General features: G+C 38.4%; 1 protein-coding gene across 2 annotated transcripts in view; it reads left to right on the top strand.

Moving 5' to 3' along the window:
- Positions 1-25701, top strand: part of ALG5 (ALG5 dolichyl-phosphate beta-glucosyltransferase) — a 32975-nt gene that overhangs the window by 4791 nt on the left and 2483 nt on the right. For both annotated transcript variants that reach the window (XM_055426235.2, XM_055426234.1), the window contains exons 2-8: positions 2152-2323; positions 2721-2767; positions 3102-3170; positions 3702-3794; positions 5179-5292; positions 13938-13997; positions 18868-19019. In XM_055426235.2, the coding sequence (XP_055282210.1) occupies positions 2152-2323; positions 2721-2767; positions 3102-3170; positions 3702-3794; positions 5179-5292; positions 13938-13997; positions 18868-19019 (707 nt within the window). The remainder of the gene's footprint in view (positions 1-2151; positions 2324-2720; positions 2768-3101; positions 3171-3701; positions 3795-5178; positions 5293-13937; positions 13998-18867; positions 19020-25701) is intronic.

Raw genomic sequence — 25701 nt, 5'->3', positions numbered from 1 at the left:
ATAGCCTTGACTAGACGGACCTTTGTTGGCAAAATAATGTCTCTGCTTTTTAATATATTATCAAGGTTGGTCATAACTTTCCTTCCAAGGAGTAAGCGTCTTTTAATTTCATGGCTGCAATCAGCATCTGCAGTGATTTGGAGCCCCCAAAAGTAAAGTCTGACACTGTTTCCACTGTTTTTCCATCTATTTCCCATGAAGTGATGGGACCAGATGCCATGATCTTTGTTTTCTGAATGTTGAGCTTCAAGCCAACCTTTTCACTCTCCTCTTTCACTTTCATCAAGAGGCTTTTGAGTTCCTCTTCACTTTCTGCCATAAGGGTAGTGTCATCTGCATATCTGAGGTGATTGATATTTCTCCCAGTAATCTTGATTCCAGCTTGTGCTTCTTCCAGCCCAGCGTTCCTCATGATGTACTCTGCATATAAGTTAAATAAGCAAGGTGACAATATACAGCCTTGACGCACTCCTTTTCCTATTTGGAACCAGTCTGTTGTTCCATGTCCAGTTCTGACTGTTGCTTCCTGACCTGCATACAGGTTTCTCAAGAGGCAGGTCAGGTGGTCTGGGATTCCCATCTCTTTCAGAATGTTCCACAGTTTATTGTGATCCACACAGTCAAAGGCTTTGGCATAGTCAATGAAGCAGAAATAGATGCTCTTCTGGAACTCTCTTGCTTTCTCCATGATCCAGCGGATGTTGGCAATTTGATCTCTGGTTCCTCTGCCTTTTCTAAAACCTGCTTGAACATCTGGGAGTTCACGGTTCACATATTGCTGAAGCCTGGCTTGGAGAATTTTGAGCATGACTTTACTAGCGTGTGAGATGAGTGCAATTGTGCGGTAGTTTGAGCATTCTTTGGCATTGCCTTTCTTTGGGATTGGAATGAAGACTGACCTTTTCCAGTCGCTTGGAGTACAGAGCAGGAACTCTTTAACCACTAGGCAGCACACTGCCTTCATACTCATGATAATCAGAAGCACGTTCAATTTCAGTCTGTTTCCAGTAGGATGTTATAAATGGTCATTGAATTACAAATGAATTGCATTCTGAAAGTTGGTAGGTTGATTGTTTTGAAAGCAGAAAGTATATCAGTAGAAACAGTGCTACAAGAATGGTTATTTCCAAAGCCAGTTCCCTAGTGAATCTGGAAGAGGGCTATATGATGTTAGCAATTCATAATGCCTACATAGGCTCCAAATTTGATACTCGACTCCAAAATTCTGTGTTCCGAACTGAAATCTGGGATGAGTATATATTCTTCAGCTTTTTTGTCCTTATTCTGTGGCCGGCAAATGCTTTCCTTGCAACCCTGGATCAGCCTGGTCGTGAGTGAGAGGTCTGCCCTTGCCCCCAGGCTCTCCCTGAAATGTGTCCTTTGTCACATAGGCTCTGGGGGGAGTGGGGCAAGGTATTGGGGGTTCCGGGCATCTCGGGGTAGGTGGCACTTCCATAGTAACTGTTCCTTCTTAGATCTGAGATGACAGAAGCCTGGGGCATGACAGGACACAGAGAGCCTCCTGGGACATTGGCTCAGAGGTTAAAGCGTCTGCCTCCAATGCGGGAGACCCGGGTTCGATCCCTGGGTCGGGAAGATTCCCCTGGAGAAGGAAACGGTAACCCACTCTGGTATTCTTGCCTGGAGAATCCCATGGACGGAGAAGCCTGGTAGGCTACAGTCCACGGGGTCGCAAAGAGTCGGACATGACTGAGCGAGGGATCGGAAGGGACAGAAGGACAATAGTAATCAGTTTACAAGAAGAGCTGAATGGTCGGAGTTTTGAAGTCACCTCCAGACCATTGTTAATGGACTAAAAACAGTAAATATTTCACCTCATGGGGGAAGCACCATGTAAATGATGTATTCACGTGTAACTGTTAGTCATTCAGTCATGTCCGACTCTTTGTGACCCCATGGACTTAACCCGCCAGGCTCCTCTGTCCATGGAATTCTCCAGGCAAGAATACTGGAGTGGGTTGCCATTCCCTCCTCCAGGGGATCTTCCTGACGCAAGGATCAAACTCAGGTCTCGTGTACTGCAGGCAGATTCTTTACCATCCAAGCCACCAGGGAAGCCCCTATTCTAACGTAACACATGTTTTAAAAGGTCACCACAATATAATCTCTTATTAACATATCTGCTTTTAGATTTCGTTTGTTGCATTTATAACTGCTACAGAGATGCCACACCTTCATCGACATGAAGAAGAGAAGTTCTTCTTAAATGCCAGGGGCCAGAGGGAAGCCTTACCCAGCATTCAGGACTCACCTACCAAACAGCTTTCTGTGGTCGTGCCTTCATACAATGAAGAAAAACGGTGTAAGCTTCCCTGATTCTTCTCCTAAGGGGTAGTTTGGGAAGAAAAGGAAATTGAAAGTCTGGACCTGGCCAGAGCCTTGATACTTGTAGGCTGTAGACAGCGGGCACAGTTGGTGGTTGTGGATTAGACAAGAAAGGATGAGTGTGGATTAGACGAGAAAGCAGCATCCGGTCCGAGGCTGAAGTGTTGAAGAGAAGTGATGAGCGAGAGGGGAGCAGAAGATAGACGTTCCAGATAGAAATAGCCTCTAGGGGGACAGCGCAGGAGGGCTTACTTAGTCAGGCTTCTTTGATACATAAACTGTGTGCTGGGACAAAGTGATTTTCAAAAGCAATTTATATATGTATATGTGTGTGTGTATATATATATATATATATTTTTTTTTTTTTCTTTAAGTGCCTGTAATGATGGATGAAGCTCTGGGTTATCTGGAGGACAGACAGGTATCATGCTTTCTCTGACGTCTAATTAATACGAGAACGGGTCACCAAGCTGTGGCCCTCAGGCTGGATCCGCAAAGAGAGGCTGTGCCGGCCATTCTCGGGCTGTCACGGCCCTGGCCTCTGTGCTCAGCCTGTTGCCGTGGCCTTTTTACACATTATGCACTTTGTACAGTTACATTCTGTAAGTGTGCTTTGTACACTTAAATTTATATTCATATTTATACACATAAACAGTAAAAAAACACTAGTTGTTTTTTTAGCTTCCTTACAACTTGATTAGAATTCTTGATGTTGGCCGTGCCGAATGGTGGTATTTTATTTTTGCTTTTCGCAGAAACAAGATCCCACCTTCACTTATGAGGTGATAGTAGTTGACGATGGCAGCAAAGACCAGACTTCAAAGGTAAGTCTGCTGAGGAGCCAGCAGAGAGACAGAGGTTGAAGACTCAGAGGAGGACGAGTCTGGTGGGGTTCTCTGCTGAGAGTGAGGAATTCGAGGAGATTTGGGGACAGTGCTGTAGGATACAGACAGCTTCTCTGGGGAGTAAGGTTGGCTGCTGACAATAAACAGGTCTTCAAGCGGTTCTGAGAACCCAGTCACAAATGTGTAAGAGTCAGGGAGCACGTGGCTTTTAGTTTTATTTTCTCTAGAAGCTCTGTAGCTTCAGCAGAGGAGTCAAGAAAAAAGAGACAGCCACTGCCTGTTCTGGTGTCTCCTCTGAGGGAAAGGGAGCTGTGACCTCAGCAGTCAGGCTCGGATCTCAGCCCCAGGGATTCAGCAGCTTCTCTAGGCCACCAGAGCCTGCTGTGGGTGTCGCCTGGTCACAAAGAGGCAGCAACTAGAATAGCAAGTGTTTACACCAAAATCAGAAACCCAGTTGCTGTTACTGTCTTGGAATTCAAATTCGTTTTAATTCTGACTTTAATTTGACAGGTAGCTTTTAAATACTGCCAGAAATACGGAAGTGACAAAGTGCGAGTGATAACGCTGGTGAAGAACCGTGGAAAGGGCGGAGCAATTAGGATGGTAATAACCTAATTTCCGCATTTTTATTTGAAATATGAGGGTATTTTGAATAGCCTTCAAATAATGCTGGTAAATTGCTTTTAATAATAACTTCTTACATATATGTATATATGATGCGATCATAATAAAAAGAAAATATCATGCCATAGCTGTGATGTGCTGGGTGATTCGGAAAGAAGTATTCATCTTGATCTAGCAGTGAGGTGGAGGCCCTCAGTGGTAGAATCAAAAGGGTTGCCCACATTCAGGAAACCCCCTATTGTGTATCACTGAGTTACTCCTTTATTATTATTTTAATCTCAAACGTATAGCTACAGATTTTGTACCTTGTAATGTTTCTCTTTTCAAAAACTTAATATATGATGTTCAGATGTTAAATACAACTTTTTATTTCTGCTTTTTCACCCATATTCTAATGAGTATGATAAAAAGACATCACATTTACTAATAAGTGGCTTCATCGTGTAGAACAGATGATCAGATTTCTGTCTAGATTTGTTTGTGCTGTGCTGTGCTTAGTCACTCAGTCATGTTCCAACTCTTTGTCACCTCATGGACTGTAGCCCACCAGGCTTCTCTGTCCATAGCATTCTCCAGGCAAGAATACTGGAGTGGGTTGCCATGCCCTCCTCCAGGGGATCTTCCCAACCCAGGGATCAAACTGGGATCTCCTGCATTGCAGGCAGTTCTTTACCAGCTGAGCTACTGAAGAAGCCCCCTGGATTTGTATGTGTGTCTTATCTATAGGCACATTGTTAAGTGACAATATATTTACACTTAAGAAACAGTGTGTCCACTGAAATGCACCGTGAAATTAAGAGTTGATGCATAGTTTCTGTGTGAAGTATGCATTGGTAGGGCCATATTCTGTCCAAAGATTGATCAATTCAAAATTGAGTGGCATAAGTTTGCTAAGTGTCAGATGCCTAAAGTAATATTTGAATATATCCACACTCTCTAAATTTTAGTGGCATTCTACCTTTCTTTATTGAACAATTAATTTTAAATATTTTAGATCCCATAGTAAAAAATACCAAAGCTCTGTCATGTTATGATGTATTTCACAGCAAAGCTGTCTGTATTATATTTGTTCAATCTCTCCATAAATATCTTCTCCATATACTCTTCTCAGGAGCCCCTGGTCCCTGTTAAGTGCCATTGTACTTGCATAATACAGATATAATATTTATAGTAGGTATTTTACATTTTTATTCTTACTGATGTAGCATATCTTTATCCAAGTCTATTTTCTCATCTCCTTCTGCCATGTCATACCTAATATTTCTTTCTTGGATATTTTAAGTAAAGCAGAACAAATTGCTATGTCACCAAATTTAGCTTTGATTTTAAGCAACTTTCTTTTAATTGAAATTTTGACATATAGGGTGTATTCAGTTCTCGAGGAAAAAAGATCCTTATGGCAGATGCTGATGGAGCCACAAAGTTTCCAGATATTGAGAAATTAGAAAAAGGACTGAATGATCTACAGCCTTGGCCAGTGAGTATAGAGTATAGTTTAAATGATATTTGATAAAGAACAGAGGGGGCCTAAAGTAAAATCAAAATGGTGTTTTGTTTTTTTTTTTTAATTTATTTAAAAATCTTTTATTTAATAAATGGTACAAAGCACAATGCCATAGACAAAATGGTGTTTTTAAGTTAAACAGTTGGGAAATTTTTTTTTTTTTGGTATGAAATTCCTATATGCAGTCCTACAAAAGTACTAACATTCACTGATTTTCTGAGGTTCACTTCACAATTACTTATTTAATATTCTGTCCATCTCTCTCGATTTTAAATTGCTTTACTCCCACCAGAGTTTTAATATTTATCATGCATATTCAGCTAACTCTTTTATGTAAAAGCACAGACTGACACTTCTAGGTGGAGATATGAAATGAAACTGGATCACAGAATCTTATTTTTATGAAACAAAAACAAAATACACTCAACAACCACTCGAAAAAGATTACGTGTCTATTTGTGCCACAACTTCAAAAAGTGGAGGTTGACTTTCACTCAGTATAATGCATCTGAAATTCATCCCAGGTGCTGTGTATATCAGTGATTTGTGCCTTTTAACTGCCAAGTGGTATTCCATTGTGTGGGTATACCACAGCTTGTTTATCCATTCAACTGTTGGAGGACATTTGGACACTTTTCCAGCATTTGGCAATTATGAAAAAAGGCAGAATCAACATTTGTTTTAAAAGAAAATAAAAAAAGTAAAGGTTGAGGAAAGAAAGAAAATCCTGGTGCCATTTCTAGCCTTTAAAAGCCATTTAATCCAACAACACATTAAGAAGGTCATACATCATGACCAAGTGGGCTTTATCCCAGGAATGCAAGGATTCTTCAATATCCGCAAATCAATCAACGTAATACACCACATTAACAAACTGAAAAATAAAAATCATATGATTATCTCAATAGATGCAGAGAAAGCCTTTGACAAAATGCAACATCCATTTATGATAAAAACTCTCCAGAAAGTGGGAATAGAAGGGACATATCTCAACATAATAAAAGCTATATACGACAAACCCATAGCAAACATTATCCTCAATGGTGAAAAACTGAAAGCATTTCCCCTAAAGTCAGGAACAAGACAAGGGTGCCCACTCTCACCACTACTCTTCAACATAGTTCTGGAAGTTTTGGCTACAGCAATCAGAGCAGAAAAAGACATAAAAGGAATACAAATTGGAAAAGAAGAAGTAAAACTTTCACTGTTCGCTGATGACATGATCCTCTACACAGAAAACCCTAAAGACTCTACCAGAAAACTACTAGAGCTAATCAATGAATACAGTAAAGTTGCAGGATATAAAATCAACACACAGAAATCCCTTGCATTCCTATACACTAATAATGAGAAAATAGAGAAATTAAGGAAACTATTCCATTCACTGTTGCAACGAAAAGAATTAAATACTTAGGAATATATCTACCTATAAGACTTGTACATAGAAAACTATAAAACACTAGTGAAAGTAATCAAAGAGGACACTAATAGATGGAGAAATACACCGTGTTCATGGATTGGAAGAATAAATATTGTGAAAATGAGTATACTACCCAAAGTAATTTATACATTCAATGCAATCCCTATCAAGCTACCAACGATATTTTTCACAGAACTAGAACAAATAATCTCATAATTTGTATGGAAATACAAAAAACCTCTAATAGCCAAAGCAATCTTGAAGAAGAAAAATGGAACTGGAGGAATTAACCTGCCAGACTTCAGGCTCTACTACAAAGCCACAGTCATCAAGACAGTATGGTACTGGCATAAAGACAGAAATATAGATCAATGGAACAAAATAGAAAGCCCAGAGATAAACCCACGCACCTATGGACACCTTATCTTCGACAAAGGAGGCAAGAATATAAAATGGAGAAAAGACAGTCTCTTTAACAAGTGGTGCTGGGAAAACTGGTCAGCCACTTGTAAAAGAATGAAATTAGAACACTTCCTAACACCATACACCAAAATAAACTCAAAATGGGTTAGAGAGCTAAATGTAAGACCAGAAACTATAAAACTCCTAGAGGAGAATGTAGGCAAAACACTCTCTGACATAAATCACAGCAGGATCCTCCAAGACCCACCTCCCAGAATATTGGAAATAAAAGCAAAAATAAACAAATGGGACCTAATTACAATCAAAAGTTTCTGCACAGCGAAAGAAACTCTAAGCAAGGTGAAAAGACAGCCTTCAGAATGGGAGAAAATAATAGCAAATGAAGCAACTGATAAAGGATTAATCTCCAAAATATACAAGCAGCTCCTGCAGCTCAATTCCAGGAAACTAAGTGACCCAATCAAAAAATGGGCCAAAGAACTAAACAGACATTTCTCCAAAGAAGACATAAAGATGGCTAACAAACACATGAAAAAATGCTCAACATCCCTCATAATCAGAGAAATGCAAATCAAAACCACAATGAGATACCATTTCACACCAGTCAGAATGGCTGCTATCCAAACGTCTACAAGCAATAAATGCTGGAGAGGGTGTGGAGAAAAGGGAACCCTCTTACACTGTTGGTGGGAATGCAAACTAGTACAGCCACTATGGAGAACAGTGTGGAGATTCCTCAAAAAACTGGAAATAGAACTGCCATATATGATCCAGCAATAGCACTCCTGGGCATACACACCGAGGAAACCAGAATTGAAAGAGACACGTATACTCCAATGTTCATTGCAGCACTGTTTATAATAGCCAGGACATGGAACCAACCTAGATGTCCATCTGCAGATGAATGGATAAGAAAGCTTTAGTACATATACACAATGGAGTATTTTTCAGCCATCAAAAAGAATGCATTTGAATCAGTTTTAATGAGGTGGATGAAATTGGAGCCAATTATACAGAGTGAAGTAAGCCAGAAAAAAAAACATCAATACAGTATACTGACGCATATATATGGAATTTAGAAAGATGGAAACCTGAACCCTGTATACGAGACTGCAAAAGAGACATAGACATATAGAACAGCCTTTGGGACTCGGTGGGAGAGGGTGAGGGTGGGATGATCGGGGAGAACGGCATTGTAGCATGTATATTATCGTAAGTGACCAGTCCAGGATCGACGCATGATACAGGATGCTTGGGGCTGGTGCACGGGCATGACATGGAGGGAGGATATGGGGAAGAGGGAGGTGGGAGGGGGGGTTCAAGAAAGAGAACACATGTACACCCGGGGCAGATTCATGTCAATGTATGGCAAAACCAACCAATATATTAATGTAAGGTAATTTGCCTCCAATAAAATAAATGTTAAAAAAAAAAAAAGAAACACCAGCTAAAAAAAAAAAAAAAGGAGATCCAACCAGCGCATTCTAAAGGAAATCAGTCCTGATTATTCATTGGAAGGACAGATGCTGAAGCTGAAGCTCCAATACTTTGGCCACCTGATGTAAAGAGCTTATTCATTTGAAAAGACCCTGATGCTGGGAAAGATTGAGGACAGGAGGAGAAGGGGAAGACGGAGGATGAGATGGCTGGATGGCATCACCGACTCAATGGACAAGAGTTTGAGTAAACCCCAGGAGCTGGTAATGGACAGGGAGGTCTGGCGTGCTGTGGTTCATGGGGTCGCAAAGAGTCGGGCATTACTGAAAGACTAAACTGAACTGAAGATGAATTTTGCTTAGATTTTTCTCTAGTTATGTTATTCTAGACTGGCCCAAGCTAGTCAAGGTTCTGTTAACTCTTTTAAAATCTACTTCATTTCTGTTTTTTTTTTAATACAAATATTTTATCATTTAAATTTAATGACATGTAAAACAGAATCTAGCTACAGAATCTTTGTCACATAATATGTACTTTCTGCTTCTAATTGATAAATTTATTCGTTTACTGTAACAAAGTCTGCAATTCACAATTCTGGCCATTAGCAGCTTTCCACAAAATACCATTGTCTTAAATGTAGTAAATTAGCTTTTGAAAACTTTTCATAAATATTTAATGCCTAATAGGATTAAATATGAAGAAAATATGTGAAATCCCAGTTTGATTATGAAATAAAATTTTGAAAAGATATCTTAGTTCTGACACAGCATATCACCAATTTATTTTTATATTACCTATGAAAATATTTGTTATCACTGAAAAATCATTGATATTTGTAATGTTTTCTGAAAATTCAACATATTTTACAAATGAATTTGATTTCTCAATGAAGTTTAACTTTAGACTTGCAAGGTGCAACTCAAATCACTCAGAGTTTCTCCATGCAGTGATGTTTTATGATAGCTGATAAATGCTGAAATTACAAGTTTGAATCATTAAAATATATTTCTGATACATGCCCTGATTTCATTAACATAAGCAGAAGTCAATAAATTTTCTGCTATCAGAGATTAAAAAAAAAAAAAGCCATTTAGAGAAAGAAGGTAACTTTACCATATTCTGAGCTTTTTACCAAATACTCCTGATCTAGAAAGATTCAGACTTTGAGGATGAGTTAGTGCCTATGACAGCATTCACTGACACACTGTATCCAGGATTTAGCAGGTTACTAGGGCTCCCCTTTGTCAGGGCTTCAAGCTGGGTGTGGATCCATTCCTCAGAGCCGTGCACCCTTGTACCGGAATGACAAAAATCTCACAACAGCGAGGAACCTGGGTGACCCAAGAAAGCTGCATAGGACTTTATCTGTTTTCCATGTCTTCCTGACTTTGGCCTGTCAACAGTTATTTCAGTTTTTGAATAGCAGATTTCTTTTTCTTATCATCCTGGCCGTCTTCTACCAAAGCTGGTGATGATCCAGTTAGGACATGACCCCGTTCCCTAATCGATACTGCCACTGAACCTTGACTCCCATCCTTATACTGGGGCCTCTGTACCTCTTGAGAGGTGTTACCGCTGTTTCTGTATTTCTTTTGCTTTGTTAAGAAATGGAAATATGGCTCTGAATTTATTACACATCAGCATGTTCAGTTTCAGTTTCTCAGGATACAGGCTCTTGTTCTATCCTTAATGTGATTGGTGTTCCCTTTTCAATCCATTTGAGCCACAAAGCCCATAAGCATGCCTCACATGTATCTCCTTAAACCCTAATGAAAACTGACTAGAATAGTTCTGAAAATAATGAAGCAGGGACATGAATTTCAAAGTAGTCGAGTTCTCTAATGAATACACAGCTGACTCACTGGATGGCAGAAGTTAACTTAAAGGTCTTTTATAGCATTGGTGTGACAGGATCGCCAACATGTCCTTCAGTGGCTTCCACTGTTCTCTTTCTTCTTGGCTGGTTTTATTTTTAATTGCAACAATAGGAAGTCTGCTGCTCCAGCTGACCCTTGAACAACAAAAGGGGTGTAGGAGTACCTACACCCCGCCTCCCTCCACAGGCCCGGGTCAGCCCTGTGTTGTTCAAGGGTCAGTGTACTTCTTTCTTGTGTATCCTCTTAGAGTAATCAGGTCACATATTCTAGGCTAATTATTCTTACCTGGTGAACTTTAAAAAGTTTCCTGCAATCCCTTCTCTGAAGATGATTTTTCTTTTAAGGTTGTGAACTAAATGTGTATAATTCAAGTAGAGCTTTATATGACAAATGAATGAAATAGGGATCTACAGTTCCAAGTATTTTATCTTTTTTTTTTTTTTAATGTAAAGCTTTTCTCCCAGCTTTTCAGTTTCCTAACCTGTAGTATCCTACCGGAATAAAATATATTTGATTTTATAAAATAATTTTTTGAGCAAAGTATATGATGATCACTTGTTTAGTAGTTTGGCCACCTGATGTAAAGAGCTGACTCATTTGAAAAGACCCTGATGCTAGGCAAGATTGAGGACAGGAGGTGAAGGGAACGACAGAGGATGAGATGGCTGGATGGCATCACCGACTCAATGGACATGGGTTTGGGTGAACTCCGGGAGTTGGTGATGGATAGGGAGGCCTGGTGTGCTGCGGTTCATGGGGTTGCAAAAAGTCAGACACGACTGAGCGACTGAACTGAACTGAACTGTTTAGTAGTTTAACTACTATAAACAGAATCAACTGGGACTAGCATGCAGGGAGTGATTTCTTAAGCCAGTTTTTTTGGTTTTCTCGCCCAGACTGGGGTAAATAGTACTTGAGAGAGGAGAGCAAAACCAAAAAAGCCACAAGGAAAAAATACAAAATGTTAGCAGTGGCTGCTTTTAGGTAGCAAGATTATGCATAAGTTTTTATAACTACTTTTTTTCCATATGCATGTAAATGTATATGCTTACAAGTGTTTTTTACAATGAACACTTTTTTAAAATTTATTCTGATTAATGGTTCAAAGTTCAAATAGTATAAGAAGGTATGCAGTGAACCTAGCTCCTCGTTTCTCAGTCACGCAGTCACTCTCAGAAGTTACTGTTACCCATTTCTGCATTTCCACCTAGAAGATGTGTGTTGTATCCTTTAGTTTTTAAATGCACACTATGCATCATTCCTGTTGTTTGCATTTCACAACACTGCTGGGAGATTGAGCCATCTGTGTGCATCAGAATCCTTCTTATTCTTTCACAGCTCCATAGCCAGTCCCTTTGGATGGACATACAGGTTTGCTTCTTCAAACAGTACTGAAGCGTTCAACCTCATACAGATGTCATTTTACACATATGCAAGTTTATTATGGGAAGAATCCCTAGCTGTAAAATTGCTGCGTCAAATTATGTGTATATTTGTAATTGGGATGACAGTTTTCAAATTGCTGTCTATATAGAATGCGTGTGTATAATATGGTAAAAAAATTAATAGATTTTATTTAATTGCTCTTGGTAAAAGTATGATTGCAGTAGGAATCTCATCAGTGATTTAAGAGGTATTTCCACTTCCTATTTTTGTGAATTTGTGTTTATAACCTTCACCTCTTTCCAAATCAGTTGTTGAGTACTTTTTTTAATAATTTGTAGGAGCACTTTATATATTTTGGAAATTAGTCTTTTGTCTGTAATATAAATTATTGCTGTATTTTGCCCCAATTTATTTGTCTTTTAATTTTTAATGTGGTTGGATTTGTCTTGTTTTGCCACACAATAATCTTTAAGATTTTCTTGTCGAGTTGATAAATTCTTCTGGAGTTTGTGTATTTGTGCCTTCCTTGGAATCATTTGGAGAAGGAAATGGCAACCCACTCCAGTATTCTTGCCTGAGAAATTCCATGGACAGAAGAGCCTGGTGGGCTGCAGTCCCTGGAGTCTCAAAGAGTCGGACACAACTGAGTGACTAACACACACACCTTAGTTTTTCGGGCTTCCCTGGTAACTCAGCTGGTAAAGAATCTGCCTGCAATGCAGGAGACCCTGGTTGATTCCTGGGTCAGGATGTTCCCCTGGAGAAGGGAAAAGCTACCCACTCCAGTATTCTTGGGCTTCCTGGTGGTTCAGACAGTAAAGAATCTGCCTGCAATGTGGGAAACCTGGGTTCAATCCCTGGGTTGGAAAGATCCCCTTGAGGAGGGTATGGCAGCCCACTCCAGTATTCTTGCCTGGAGAATCCCCAGGGACAGAGGAGCCTGGCAGGCTACAGTCCATGGGGTCGCAAAGTCGGACACAACTAAGTTCTAAGCACAGCATAGCACCTTAGTTTTTCTAGCTTTCCTGGTGGCTCAGTGGTAAAGAATCCCCCTGCAGTGCAGAAGACATGGGTTCAATCCCTGGGTTGGGAAGATCCTCTGAAGAAGGAAATGGCACTCCAGTATTCTTGCCTGGGAGATCCCATGAACAGAGGGAGTACAGTCGGGGGTTGTGAAAGAGTCAGACACACTTAGCGACTAAACAACAACAACTTTAGTTTTAATTATTTTTAGTTTTATAATGTAACTTTAAATCCTCTGGCAACAGTCCTTTCTCACTCTTAGAATATTCTTGGCTCTTCTTGGTTCTTTATTTTCAATATTAACTTCCAAATTAGCTTATCTAAATCGGTGAAAAAATATTTTTATGTTTCTGTTGGTATGGCTTTAAATTTAAGGTTAGCTTAGGGAGTTGTGTTTTTAATGCTGTAATCACATCCTCTCATCCATGGTCATGGTCTGCCCTCTGTGATTGGATATCTTTCTTTCCTTTGGTTGCATTTGTCTGTTTCCTTTACTTGGATCTTGCTACATTTCCTGTAAATATTATAAATTTTTCCTTTTCATTCATGTTATTAATATTGTCTTTGCTTCCATTATGATTATCTGATCATTGTATCTACATGTAAGACTAAAATATTACATATATATTCATTTTGTGCCCACTCATCTTTTACATTCTCTTATATACATTCTCTTATTTGTAATCAGTTTTCAGTTGATATTCTTGGCTTTTCCATAATGCAGTGATTACATATAAAATCACACTATCTACAGATAACCCTTTTCTTTCTAATACTACTAACTTTTTTTATAATTATATTCACAAAGTATTTTCAGTTAGAAAAATCACTTAAATATATGAATTCTGAAATAATCCATGAATCTTATGTTTAGCAGGGAAAACTGTCATCTCAGTAAATTCAATTAGACTTCTTTAAGATTCTGAACTCCTCAGTAAACCTTTAAAGATATTTAACATTACTTAAAAAAAATAGTTTCTAAAAAATAAGATATTTACATTGAAAGCAAATGTTTTTATTAGTGATACTGATTTCATTGCTTCTTTCTTCAGGATCAAATGGCTATTGCTTGTGGATCTCGAGCTCATTTGGAAAAAGAATCAATTGCTCAGGTGAGGCTTTCATCAATCATGCATCCTTTTTTTTTTTTCTTTCTTTTTTATATATACATTAGCATGAAATAAGCTTAAGCTTTCATAATTAATCTCATAAAAATGAGGTTCCTTTCAAAAGGAAGTATTGGCACATACAGGAATTGATTTTTTTTTTTCTTTTTCGTGAGTGTAACGGGAGAGTGTAGACTTCACTTTGATTTAGGGGGCAAGCAGCTCTTTTTCGAAGATACGAAGAGCGTCCCCATTTAGTTATCGTATAAGGCAAATTTCTCCAAACGATGCGTTTTTGAACCAATCAACTTGCCTTTAGTTTTTCTCGTGTCAGCACACTGAAATACTATATTTTAAATTTTATTCAAAGTTTAAGTTTTTAAAACCTGTTTCCCTTAGAAAAGCAACATAAGTTCACGTGAGTACAGTTGTGCTGCCCTTTTCAGTATATTTAAAAAATCATTGAAGACATTAACTTCTCCAGGTGGTAATTTACAGATCAGGCTAAGAAGTGGAGTGACTTCGAGGAAAAAATATAACACTGAATCATTCTATGCAGTGTTTTTTATTTTAATTCTTTTTCATGTAAAAATGTAGACCTAATGTATCAGGCTCAGTAATTGTCCATTGTATTCTTATATGTTCATCTGCTAGAATGGTCACATAGATTGAGCATAAAGCTGTAGTTTTCAGAGGAAAGTGAAAATCATCTGGGGCGTTTTTTCTTTGTTTCTGTTTTTCTTTAATGCACGTTCCTAGGCCAGTCTCAGACACTAAATCAGATTCTAGCTATGGGACCAGGAGTCTGCATTTTTAAGTTTCCCAGGTCACCCTATGCAACCAGAGTTTGAGAACCAATGGAATATAACATTGACCCTTTCCCTCGGTGATTTTGAAATAGGACATAAAAAATTTCTAATGTTTTCCCAGGATATACTGATAGCAGAACCATTAAATCCCTTAAGGATTTTGCTCAAATGTGAAAACTTGAACTCTCCTTTTTTTTTTTTAATTTAAGAAATAAATTATTATATCATCTTCAGCATCTAGTCCAAATGTAACTCTGTAACCCTATGAACTCTTACTGGTATTTGGAAAAGGGTAATCTGTTAACCATAGAGAATATCAAACTCCTAGAAGTTTAGTGCTGAAAGCGTTTAGAGGCTAGCTAGTCCAACTTCATCACTTCACTGATACACAAGCGATAAGGAAAGGAAAAGTGTATGTGCAAGATGTTCAGAACATGATTTTTAATTGTGAAATACTAGAAACTATAAAATACTGTATCCCAATGCTAGAAACTGTACATATTTCCCCTGGATGAAATGGCATACAGCAATAAAATAGACAATAGTGGGCTTCCCTTGTGGCTCAGCTGATAAAGAATCTGCCTGTAATGCTGGAGACCGGGTTCAACCCCTGGGTTGGGAAGATCCCCTGGAGAAAGGAAAGGCTACCCATTCCAGTATTCTGGCCTGGAGAATTCCATGGACTGTATAGTCCATGGGGTCACGAAGAGTCGGACACGACTAAGCCACTTTCACTTCACTTCACAGTGGAGACTGTATAATAATGTAGGGAAATACTAAAAGGTTGTATGGAAAACACTATGATACTATAAATGCAGTATACTTGTTTGTGTAAAAAATCTATTCAAACAAAAACACTTAATGAAAACAGACATATTAATTTAAGGGTTTTGTGAGTAAATTTTTTCCTTTTTTAAAAACATATATAAATGGGGAAAAATTATAATAAACTTGGAAAGGAAAAAGATTGGAGAAATAGGAAGCAGTTGAAGTAATCTAGAAAAGAAATGGTTGGGACCTGTTAAACTGTCGTTGGCAATAGACGGGAATTGTGGTTTTTGGTTTTGTTTTTAATGATGTAAATTCTTTTCACTTAGAACTTCCATTAGTTGAAAGCTTTTTTAATTTTTTCTTAATCGTATTTAGAATGAGACTGTGCTATGGTCTGGACCTTCTTTCACTTACTGCTGCTTTTAACCAGTCATCAAGGGATCTACCCCCGGATCTCTTTCCTCTTGTCATCTGTCCATCCATTCCTCCATCTCTAAAACTTAGTGACTGACATAGTGCTTTGGGGCTCTATAGAACTGCCAGCTGCTCCAGAGAGAAAGGGTAAACTGTTCAGCAGTTATCCACTGGAGCCGCTGTGTATAACTCCCGCTGAGTAGGCTAGTTAAAGTCCAGGTAATTCTCATAGAATTATATCTGTCATAGAGAAGGTCATCTCTAAGGGGCAACACATCCATTGGCCACATGTCCAAGAAACTGTCCATCCACTTCTTGGACACTCGGGGTCTTTTAACGTGCTACAGGCGATGCAAATCCTCCATGGTGATCAATCTGTGGACAGTGAGAAAATTACAGGAGTATTAATTAGCACAGTAAACAGCAACTTTGGTAACTAAACTGTGTAGTTTTCAGACTGCTTTCCTGAATACCTTTATACATATCCTCAGTTAATCCTACCGTCTGTTCTTTTGCCCTCTTGGAAGACAAACGTGCATGATACAGCACTGGTGGGGTCATTTAAGCATCCTTAAATGTGTTCGTATGCCCGTATGTTCTGTGTAACAGTTAAAACAGTTGTGTTTATATTGTCTGGGTATTCTCAAATTTATCATTTTTAAAGGATTCAAAATAGAATCCATTCCTGCTTGTTTGATCTCTTTAGGTTATATTTTTGAAGAATCTTTGCTTAAATCTTGAGACTTCTTTAACTTTTTTTTTTAAGATAATAAAATTACCAGTCAGCTTTAAATTTCATCTGAATTCCTTGTTTATGTTTCATAAATATTAGAAATTATTGTTAATATTAAAATAGTAAATATTTCAAAATACCTACTTCAGAAGTTCACATAATGCTCTCCCATGACTTTGTTACCCTCATTTAACTAAATAGGTCTGTGTTTTCAGATGTCTTCTAAACTTTAAGATACTTTTTCATGTTTTAAAAATTAAAGATCCTGTTGTTTATATTGTTATGCTTTTCAATATATTAGAAACCAAATAAGTTAAAGTCCTCATGTGAACTCCACATGTTTGTATTTTGTTTTGTTTTGTTTTAGATAGCCATTATCCTAAAACAAACAAAAATCTTCTATTAACATCCAAGCAAAAGCAGTCATGAATATTTTTATTTGGCTACTAGTAAGCTCATCTCAATCACATTAAAAATCATTTGAGAACTAGTTTATAGGTATTGTTTTTCTACCTTTTAATTTTTATTTTTCTATCTTTCGATTTCTATTTTTTCCTTTCCTAAGCATAAATGCTCTTTTGGAGGTTTAATCAGTCAACCAGTATTTATTGGAAATATATTAAATGGAAGGCACTGAGCAAGCTGTTGTGAGATTCCCAGAGTATTTTAAGATGAGGTTTCTGCCCTATCTGCTTAGCGAGGTAAGACATACTTACATCAAAACGTAACTCATGATTCTAGGTGATCAGTGAGAAGTGTTAGAGCTTTCCAAAGACTTTGTTTTAGTACCATCTAGATAAATTTGATATTTTATTCTTCCTTCCCTTCTTGTCCTATTTAATACACAAGTGAAATTCTGTCAGGAGGTTAAAGTGAGCTTTCAAACCTCCTTCCTTTATTAAAAGCATTTATTAAGTGTCTGTTACTTCCTGTACCAAACACCAGGCCAAAGACTTTAATATTATACCATTTAATCTTTACTTTTGTGAGGCAGGCATTTTCATTCTAGATGAGGGAAGTGGGATTTAGAGCGGAAGTAACATGCTCAAGGTCAGCCTAGTTATAAATGGAGCCAGGATTCAAATACAGGCCTGCTCAGTACAGTGGCTTTTCTCTTATGTCATCTTATATGACTGTTGAGTTATGATTTTGTTCCTTGGTGATAGAAAGAGTCATGTGAATGAAGAACAATCCTAAAGATTACAGTAGTGAAAAGCCAAAAGGAGGAAAGGACCTTGATTTACTAGGATGAGATATTATTCTGCATAGACTTTTACTGGGTTTCTTATGTGCATATGTAATATATCATTCCATGGGTTTCTATTACCATAATTATAGAAAATTTTAAGAGGTCTTATCTTTTTTTAATTGTAAATATGAAAGTCTTGACTGCCATGATAATTACTGATCTGTTTTTCTTATGCTTTTAAGTTTTCAGTGTTTTATGAATAAAATATATGTTGTTACAACTAATAATAAAATTAATGACTGCTAACAATAGGGAATACTTAGATAAAAGACCACTTAAATTTAATTTCCAAAATATTAAAGAACTTAGTCTGTTAACATATATTTTGTCAGAAATATCTGTCATACTTAATTAGGGAGACTGGGTATTTGTTTCAAACTCCTTGATGGTCTGTGGCTTCTGTGACACTCCTGCTGACCCCTGCTGTTGTATTCTCATTAGCCAGGTATCAAACTTCAGGTTGAAATCATGTTTCATTTTTCCAAGATATTCTGGTAACTTACCCTTTTTGAAACCAAAATATGTTTGGGGCACAGAGGTACAAAAGATGGGGTGGAGGAAATATTCCTCTTGCTCATAGCAGCCCCCCCCTCCCCCAACTGCTGTGCAGGTTTCTGGCCAGCTGAAGCCTCGACTCTCACAGTCACTGGATTCTTCTTGTCTGACTAAACCTCCAGGAAGGAAGCAACTACTTCTCTAGCCCCTGCCCAGCTCCAAGCAGTAGGCATCCTCAGTGTCTAGAATAGACTTCACCAGGGCAGTTAATGGGATAATGGTGTTCATGTGTGAGATCTGCCCAGTCAGTTAAATATAAAATTGCAGTTCTCTGCAGCCAGATTTTTTTCAATGTCTCCTTTTTAGGTAAATGGAAAAGTCATTTATATTTTGTCTTTGTTGCAGCGTTCTTACTTCCGTACTCTTCTCATGTATGGGTTCCACTTTCTGGTGTGGTTCCTTTGTGTCAAAGGAATCAGGGACACACAGTGTGGGTTCAAATTATTAACTCGAGAAGCAGCGTCACGGACGTTTTCATCTCTCCACATTGAACGATGGTAGGTTCCTAACCGGCGTATGTCTGGTATGTCTTCTTATGCAGCAGTTACTCCAGGTAATGGGAAGCAACCCTGTATTCTCATAATGAACCTCCAGGTTTAGACGAAATTCATACTTATGTCTGTAAACTTAATCTGTGCCTATACTGGTTTGGTTCTTAGTTTTAAAATCTCAAACCAAATATAGGGTATGAAGTTATATATTCACCTTAATTATAGACAGTATCAATCAAGAGGCCTGAAAACATCCTGTTTCCTTAAGCTTCCTTTTTTCCTTTGAAGAAAAATTCAGAAATATCAAAGCAGAAAAGGGTATCCAGTTTGTCTTTTTTCTTTTACAGGAGTGAGTTCCCTCTCCTGCCCAAGGCCAATTCTTGGATCTCTGCATCCCCTTCCACCTTCTAAGAACCCAGTCCTGTTCACTTACTTTCTCTCGTGTGTTTAGCCTTTTCTCTCAACCATGTTTTTCTCATCAATTTTTTCAAGTTTAAATTTCCCTCGCCATTAAAAAAACTTGGTCTCCATTGACACCAGCCACCAGCACCCCTCCAGCCCTAGCCCTCTTTCCTTCTGCAGCCAACTTTTTCCTAGAAAAATGGTCTGTATTCATGTCTCCATCTTCCTACTTGCCACTCCTCACCCGTCCTCCCATCTAAACATCTCTTACCCTCCTATCATTAAATCCAGTTGTCTTGTTTAATATGACTACTTACCATCTTGATGAATCCGTCAGCAACATTGAATACTTCAGAGCACTCTATCTTAAAATACACTGTTCTCTCAGCCTCTCCTCATCCCAGACCTCGTGTCAGCTCTCAGCCTGTTTAGGGACTAACAGTATGACACAGAAGCCTGAAACCTGGAGTCATTCTGACTGTCCCTTCATTTCTCTACATCTTCACCACCATCACTTTGATCATTTTAATTCTGAAACTCCAGTTTCAGAATTTAAAACTCCATAGGACATCAGTTCCTATGCTGCAGCCAAGGGGATTCAAACATTAGAAATGATCAGACACACCTCTTTGCTTCCCATTGCCTTTGAGGCCTTGAGAGTGATAATGATATCAGCATTAATATTGATTTTATGATTTTGCCCACCTGAGTCTCCACATGCAGTTTCTTCCCTTCTCACCACCCACTGCCTCTCTGTCAGCATCCGCTTATCCTTAAGATCTTCCTTAGGACAACCTGCCCTCACTCTGTAGTAGACCAGATGCCCCTGCTGTATGCTGCTGGAGCACCATAAACCTCTCTTGTAGCACCTGTCACATCTGTAGTGTTTTATTTGTGTAATGTTTCTCTTTCTCTATTAAAACATAAACTCCACAAGAGCAGAAAATCCTAGCCGGTTGCACACTTTAAAAAAAAAAAGTAAATGGATTTGCGATGATTAAATGTCATAACATTTATGACAGAATATAAAATATTAACATATGGTATAGTTCACTGTCTAAGAGAGTGCCTGACCCATCATAGCTACTCAGTAAATATTGTTGAAAGAATTAATACTCAGTGCTAGTTCTGGGTTTTTTGTGAATTCTGTTTGTGGCAGGAGTCTGCATAATGATTCTAGTAGATATTCATTCATGTAGTCTGTATAACTTTCATGCATGTGTTTGCAAATATTTATTACCCTCTAGAAATAGATGCCATATAATCTTCCCAAATAACTTTAAAGAAACTGAAGTTTCAGAATTAAAGTGATCAACATATTTTTAAATCCTTTTTCCCTCGGTTACATTTTCTTTTTTAAGTACTTATATTTGGTCTTTAAATTTAAACACATGTTTCTGTTATGTTGTTGGAGAAGAAAATATACTAATAGTTAATGGACTCCAAAATCAGAGACTCCAAGAAGCCACTCCAGAAACACACCTCTGCAGTAGGTATTTTTCATTTAGTGGTTATATCCAAATCTAGGTCAAAGAGCTAGGTTCTTTGTAGTTTGAAAGGAAGGATTTAAAAATGGAGAACAGTAGGGTTTTAGGCTTGATGACTTTAAAATCATGAAATTTCCCTGTCAGGATTGTTCTAAGGCAGCACTGTCCAACAGAAATACAATAGGAGACACGAATGCAAGCCATATATGTAATTTTAAACTTTTTAGTAGCCACATTAAAAAGTAGAAAGATGAAGTTTAATACTATCCTTAACACAATATAAGCATGGTCGTTTTGGCATGCATTCAGTATGAAAAAGATATTGAACTCTTTTACATTCTTTTCTTTGTACTGTGTCTTGAGAGTATAGTACCTGTCGGTTCAGACCAGACTCACGTCAGTGCCCAGTGGATAGTGGATATGTGGACATGTGGATGGTGGCTGCCCTAGTGGCCAGCGCCATTCCCAGGTTTTATGTGTTTTTTTTAAGTTAAAGAATGTGTTTTGTTTTGTTTTTTCTTCTGTAAATTTTATGTTCACGTGCATGCCTTTCTAATTACTTATTTGAGATTTGATTGACTTAAAATTTTAACCTCTCACATCTCTTTTAAGGATCCAATAATGTTTCTTTTGTGCCCATAAAGGAGAACCATCAAATAGGCATGTATCAGCCTGATAAGCAATAATGTCTCACTGTTTTTATTTAAACATCTCTGTTCTTACACTTCAATCAAGAAACACTATAGAGCTGATGTGGGTTTTTTCTTATGCAGTGTAAGTCTTAGAAATCAAATTGTGCATCTACTCGTTTCCATGTAGGTGTCACCTTACAGTTTTCTTAAGAGGACTTATTCTAAAGATTCACTGAAATTTTTCTCCTAACTTTCAGGAAATACAAGTCAAGTAGAGTTTCTAGGTGTTAGAAAACATCAAGGTATAACACTGTATTGCCCAAGTTGAAAGACTACAGCCATCTCTTTGATTCAGAATTGCTTGAGTATGAGTAACATTAAATGTTAAATATAAATATATATAATCTCCATCCTCTGAACTCTACCTCACTTAAAGTTTTCCCATTTAATGTTAAGGTATAATTTGACCCTGTTTATGAGTAATTTTTAAAATGGGTTCTTTGAACTGTACCTTCTGCTAGTAAATAGTATTTTTTATTTTTAATCAGTGTTATTCATGTTTATAATTTAAAACTACTCCATCGGTTTATAAGAAGCAGACTGTTGTCTTTTGCCCCATCTCCTTTTACCCCCCGCCCCCCATTTCTGCTCCCTCACTGTAGCCACTATCATTTCTTTACTGCTCGCTTGTGGCATTTGCTTCATACTCAGAACAAAGTGTCTGCGTAGCTGTGTCTCAGTTTTTTCAGTTTTAGATATTACTTTTCAAAGCAGGAAATGAATGTTTAAGTATTCTCTTAAACTCCTGTCTACCCTCCACACTTATGTGCCTACTGAAGTTTTAAAATAATTTTGCTCAGCTCAGCATTGCTCATTCTAGCTGGGTGAGGAGAATTCAGATTTGATCTGTAGCACGCAATGAGATTATAGACCCGTATAATTGTAGCGCTTTTTGTTTTTCCTAAAGGTAATAACTGCCTGGAGCTTTTTGCTGGCATTTCTTGACTGTGGATCTGCCACTTGCTCATGCTTCCTCTGACAGGAGCGTGAATTCCCAGAGGCATCAGATTGTGCCTCAGTTCCATCTTTTTCTCAGGGACAGCTCCTTGGCTCTTCCTCTCTAGCTGTTTCCTGGTCTGCTGCAGCTCCTGTCCTCCATCTCTTTCTCCTTGGCTTCCACCCTATTTCGGTAGAGCACGTCCTCTATGAAACTTCCTGAAAATGTGAAACAGGCACTGCAAGACCCCGTGTGTGGAGACGTGCCTTCACTCCACCCTTAATGCTCGTTTGCCATTTAGCTGGAGAAGGAGTTACAGGTTGGAAACCATTTTTCCTCAGGATTTGGAAAGCGTTGCTCTGTTTTCTTTGGCACTCAGTGTTTCTGTGGAAAAGTCCAGTTCTGTCGATAATCTAATCTTGATTCTCTTCTGTGGCATATTGTTTCCACCCGCCTTTGGAAGCCTTTTTTTCCTCCAGAGTGTTTTGAAATGTCATGATTCAGCGACATTAATATGGCTCTTTTCCATGCATTTTGTTGAGAACTCAGTAGGCCTCTAACTCTGGAAACCCATGTCCTTTGTTTCTCAGAAATGTCCTTTAATCCTTTCTTCAACAATTTCCTGTCTCTTCTCATTTGTAAAACACATGTAGAACTTGCCAGTTGATCCTCTAATTTTATTTTCTCTTCTCCTTCCTATTTTTCCATTGAGGTTTCCTCGATTTTACCACCTGACCTTCCTTTTGAATTTTTATCTCTGCTGTCAAAACTGCAATTTCCTACAACTCTTATATTCCAGCATTCATTTTTCTCTGTTTTACGACTATAGTATCTTCCGCTACGTCTCTTAATGTCTCATTTAACACTTTGAGATTTTCTTCTTTCCTTGCCTTGTTTCTTTTGCTCCAGTTTTTTTATGTTTATTTCTATCATTAAGGTTTACCTTCAGCTATCTTTGGTATGACCCTGTAAAGCTCATCAGCAGCTGTGTGCATGGTCAAAGAACTCTGGACCAACTGGTAGATGTCACTGTGGACTAAACGAGTGGGGCCACTTTGTATGGGTAACTCCCAGCTGTCACTATGTTTGGGGGCTGGTCATTTTCACTAAAGTGAGATCCTTCAATCTCCTGTCTAGGACACATGAGCCTGGCTGCCAGAATTAACAGAACCAATTGGAAGAAAGGAGAATCTCATATAGATTTTCAGTGAGTCCTCCAGTTTGCAGCCCACTGCACCTCCACTTAACAGAGGTCCCTCGAGGCCCCTGATGCCTGAACCTCAGGGGCCTCTGTGACCATTAGCTGCTCTGGGCTCCTCTCTCTGCCTGGTTACTTGTCCAGCTGCTTTCCTACATTCAGATATTTTTTTTTTGCTACTCTCATCATCTTTTGTTCTTATCTTACTATCCTTTCATTGCCTTTTTAATTTTAGTGGTCTTTCAGGAGGGAGCAGGAGGGTGTGTGTGTATCTGCCGTTTAACAGAGTCAGCACACTTCATTCTCCAGAAATAGATCTGTTCATAAGGGAACAGATACATCAGGAACTAAGTCACAAAAGAAAACATGGCAGCTTTGCCCTCTCCACACTTAAAAAGCTCGAGAAGTCACTTAGTTGGAGAATGACCCTTCTCTTTATTATCCAGCTAGAAGGACTTGGTATTTTAATTATAATGTTTGCTTTGGTACTAGATTGGTCTTTTATTTATAATATGGTAATGTGTTTTGTTTTAATAAACACCTCACATCTAAAATGTTTAAGGGGTGAAGGCTATAATAAAAATAATAGTTTAGAAGATGAATAGCCCTTTCAGTTTTTTAATATAAATTCAGTTATTCAGCTGCTTTTTCACCCCACTCCTTTTTGTTCATCATTCTTGTTTTGTGCCTTTGATGAGTCAGTGATTCTATACTGATATCCTTGGAGAAATATTTAATAATCATGATCAGATTATTGAACATCATTAGAACTAACTCTGAAGCCCATTAGGTAATTTTTGGGTTTTGTGTTGAGAGAGTGAAGGATTAAGCACAAGGCTTAATATTCAAATTGTTTCCTTCTTTCATGAATATCACAATTCTATTTAACGGAAGTTTTACATAGTCCTTTTAGAAACACAAAGAACACTTTTGTAGAAGGTTTTATCATCTTAAGTAAATATTTTATTAGGATAAGAAAAAGCATTACATGTTTAAAAAAAAAGTTTTCATATTGAATTATCCAAACACTTGGGATTTAAACTAGTTGCATAATGGACATTGGTAGTATTGTAGCCAAGAAAACAAAACTCCAAATTCAGATTGCTTGGAATCAGGGAAATCGAATGGAAGTGGATTTGAGGCGTTTTGCTATTTGTGCTAATATTTTAAAACCAAGCTTGGGACGTCTGAAGCATGTTCTGTGCAGTTGAGAAAGTGGAGTGAGAAGGGGGTGTTAATGTCTCAAGAATGAAAGCAGAACAGTGAACGACGTCAGTGCCTTTAGAGACAGGCGAAAGCACGGGGGAGTGCAGCACAGGGAGTGGCACTGACGCCAGTGAAAGGAAGCAGCTGGTGGCGAGCGCTGTAAGGGTCCCGCCTATCAGGATTCAGGAGTGTTAAGGGAGGCAGATGTGACCTGAGCCAAAGGACTGACTGAAGAGGATCTTTAAGAGAGAACCTGTCACAGGCGGTTGAGCTGGGAATTGAAACTGCAGATGATTTCTCTGTACACGTGTAGTTATACATACCCCCCAGGCCTTTCACACCAGCCGAAACTGGCTTTTCACTTTCGCCAGCTGCCACTCGCGTGCAGTCCGGGACAGCGTTGGGAATGGGAAGGTGGAAGGTAGGCCACAGGGACCCTGTACTTAGAAACGAAGCCTTGGTTCTTTGACAGTAGAAGAACATAATCAAGCCGCTCTAAAGTGACTGAGAACATTCTCCCCTGGTGCTTCTCAATGGTTGTATCATCAGCTCTCTCAGGCAGTTTAAAATGCTATCAGTTCTGTATCTTGAGTTAGCTAAAGCTGGGATGTGAAAACCATCAATCTTAAAAATTTCTCTTGGACACCAAGAGAACATTTTTACCTCTGCGTGTTCCTGCATTGTGAGAGAGACGCCAAATTTCTCATTTAAATGTTACGCAGTGACACACAACATTTTTATTTGCCTTGAAACTGCCCCACTCCTT

The sequence above is a fragment of the Moschus berezovskii genome, chromosome 13 (assembly GCF_049115385.1).
Source record: "Moschus berezovskii isolate FMDL1 chromosome 13, NW_MosBer_1.0, whole genome shotgun sequence".
NCBI classification, from domain to species: domain Eukaryota; kingdom Metazoa; phylum Chordata; class Mammalia; order Artiodactyla; family Moschidae; genus Moschus; species Moschus berezovskii.
The sequence above is the reverse complement of the archived record's forward strand: the minus strand, read 5'-3'. Positions and strand labels throughout refer to the sequence as shown.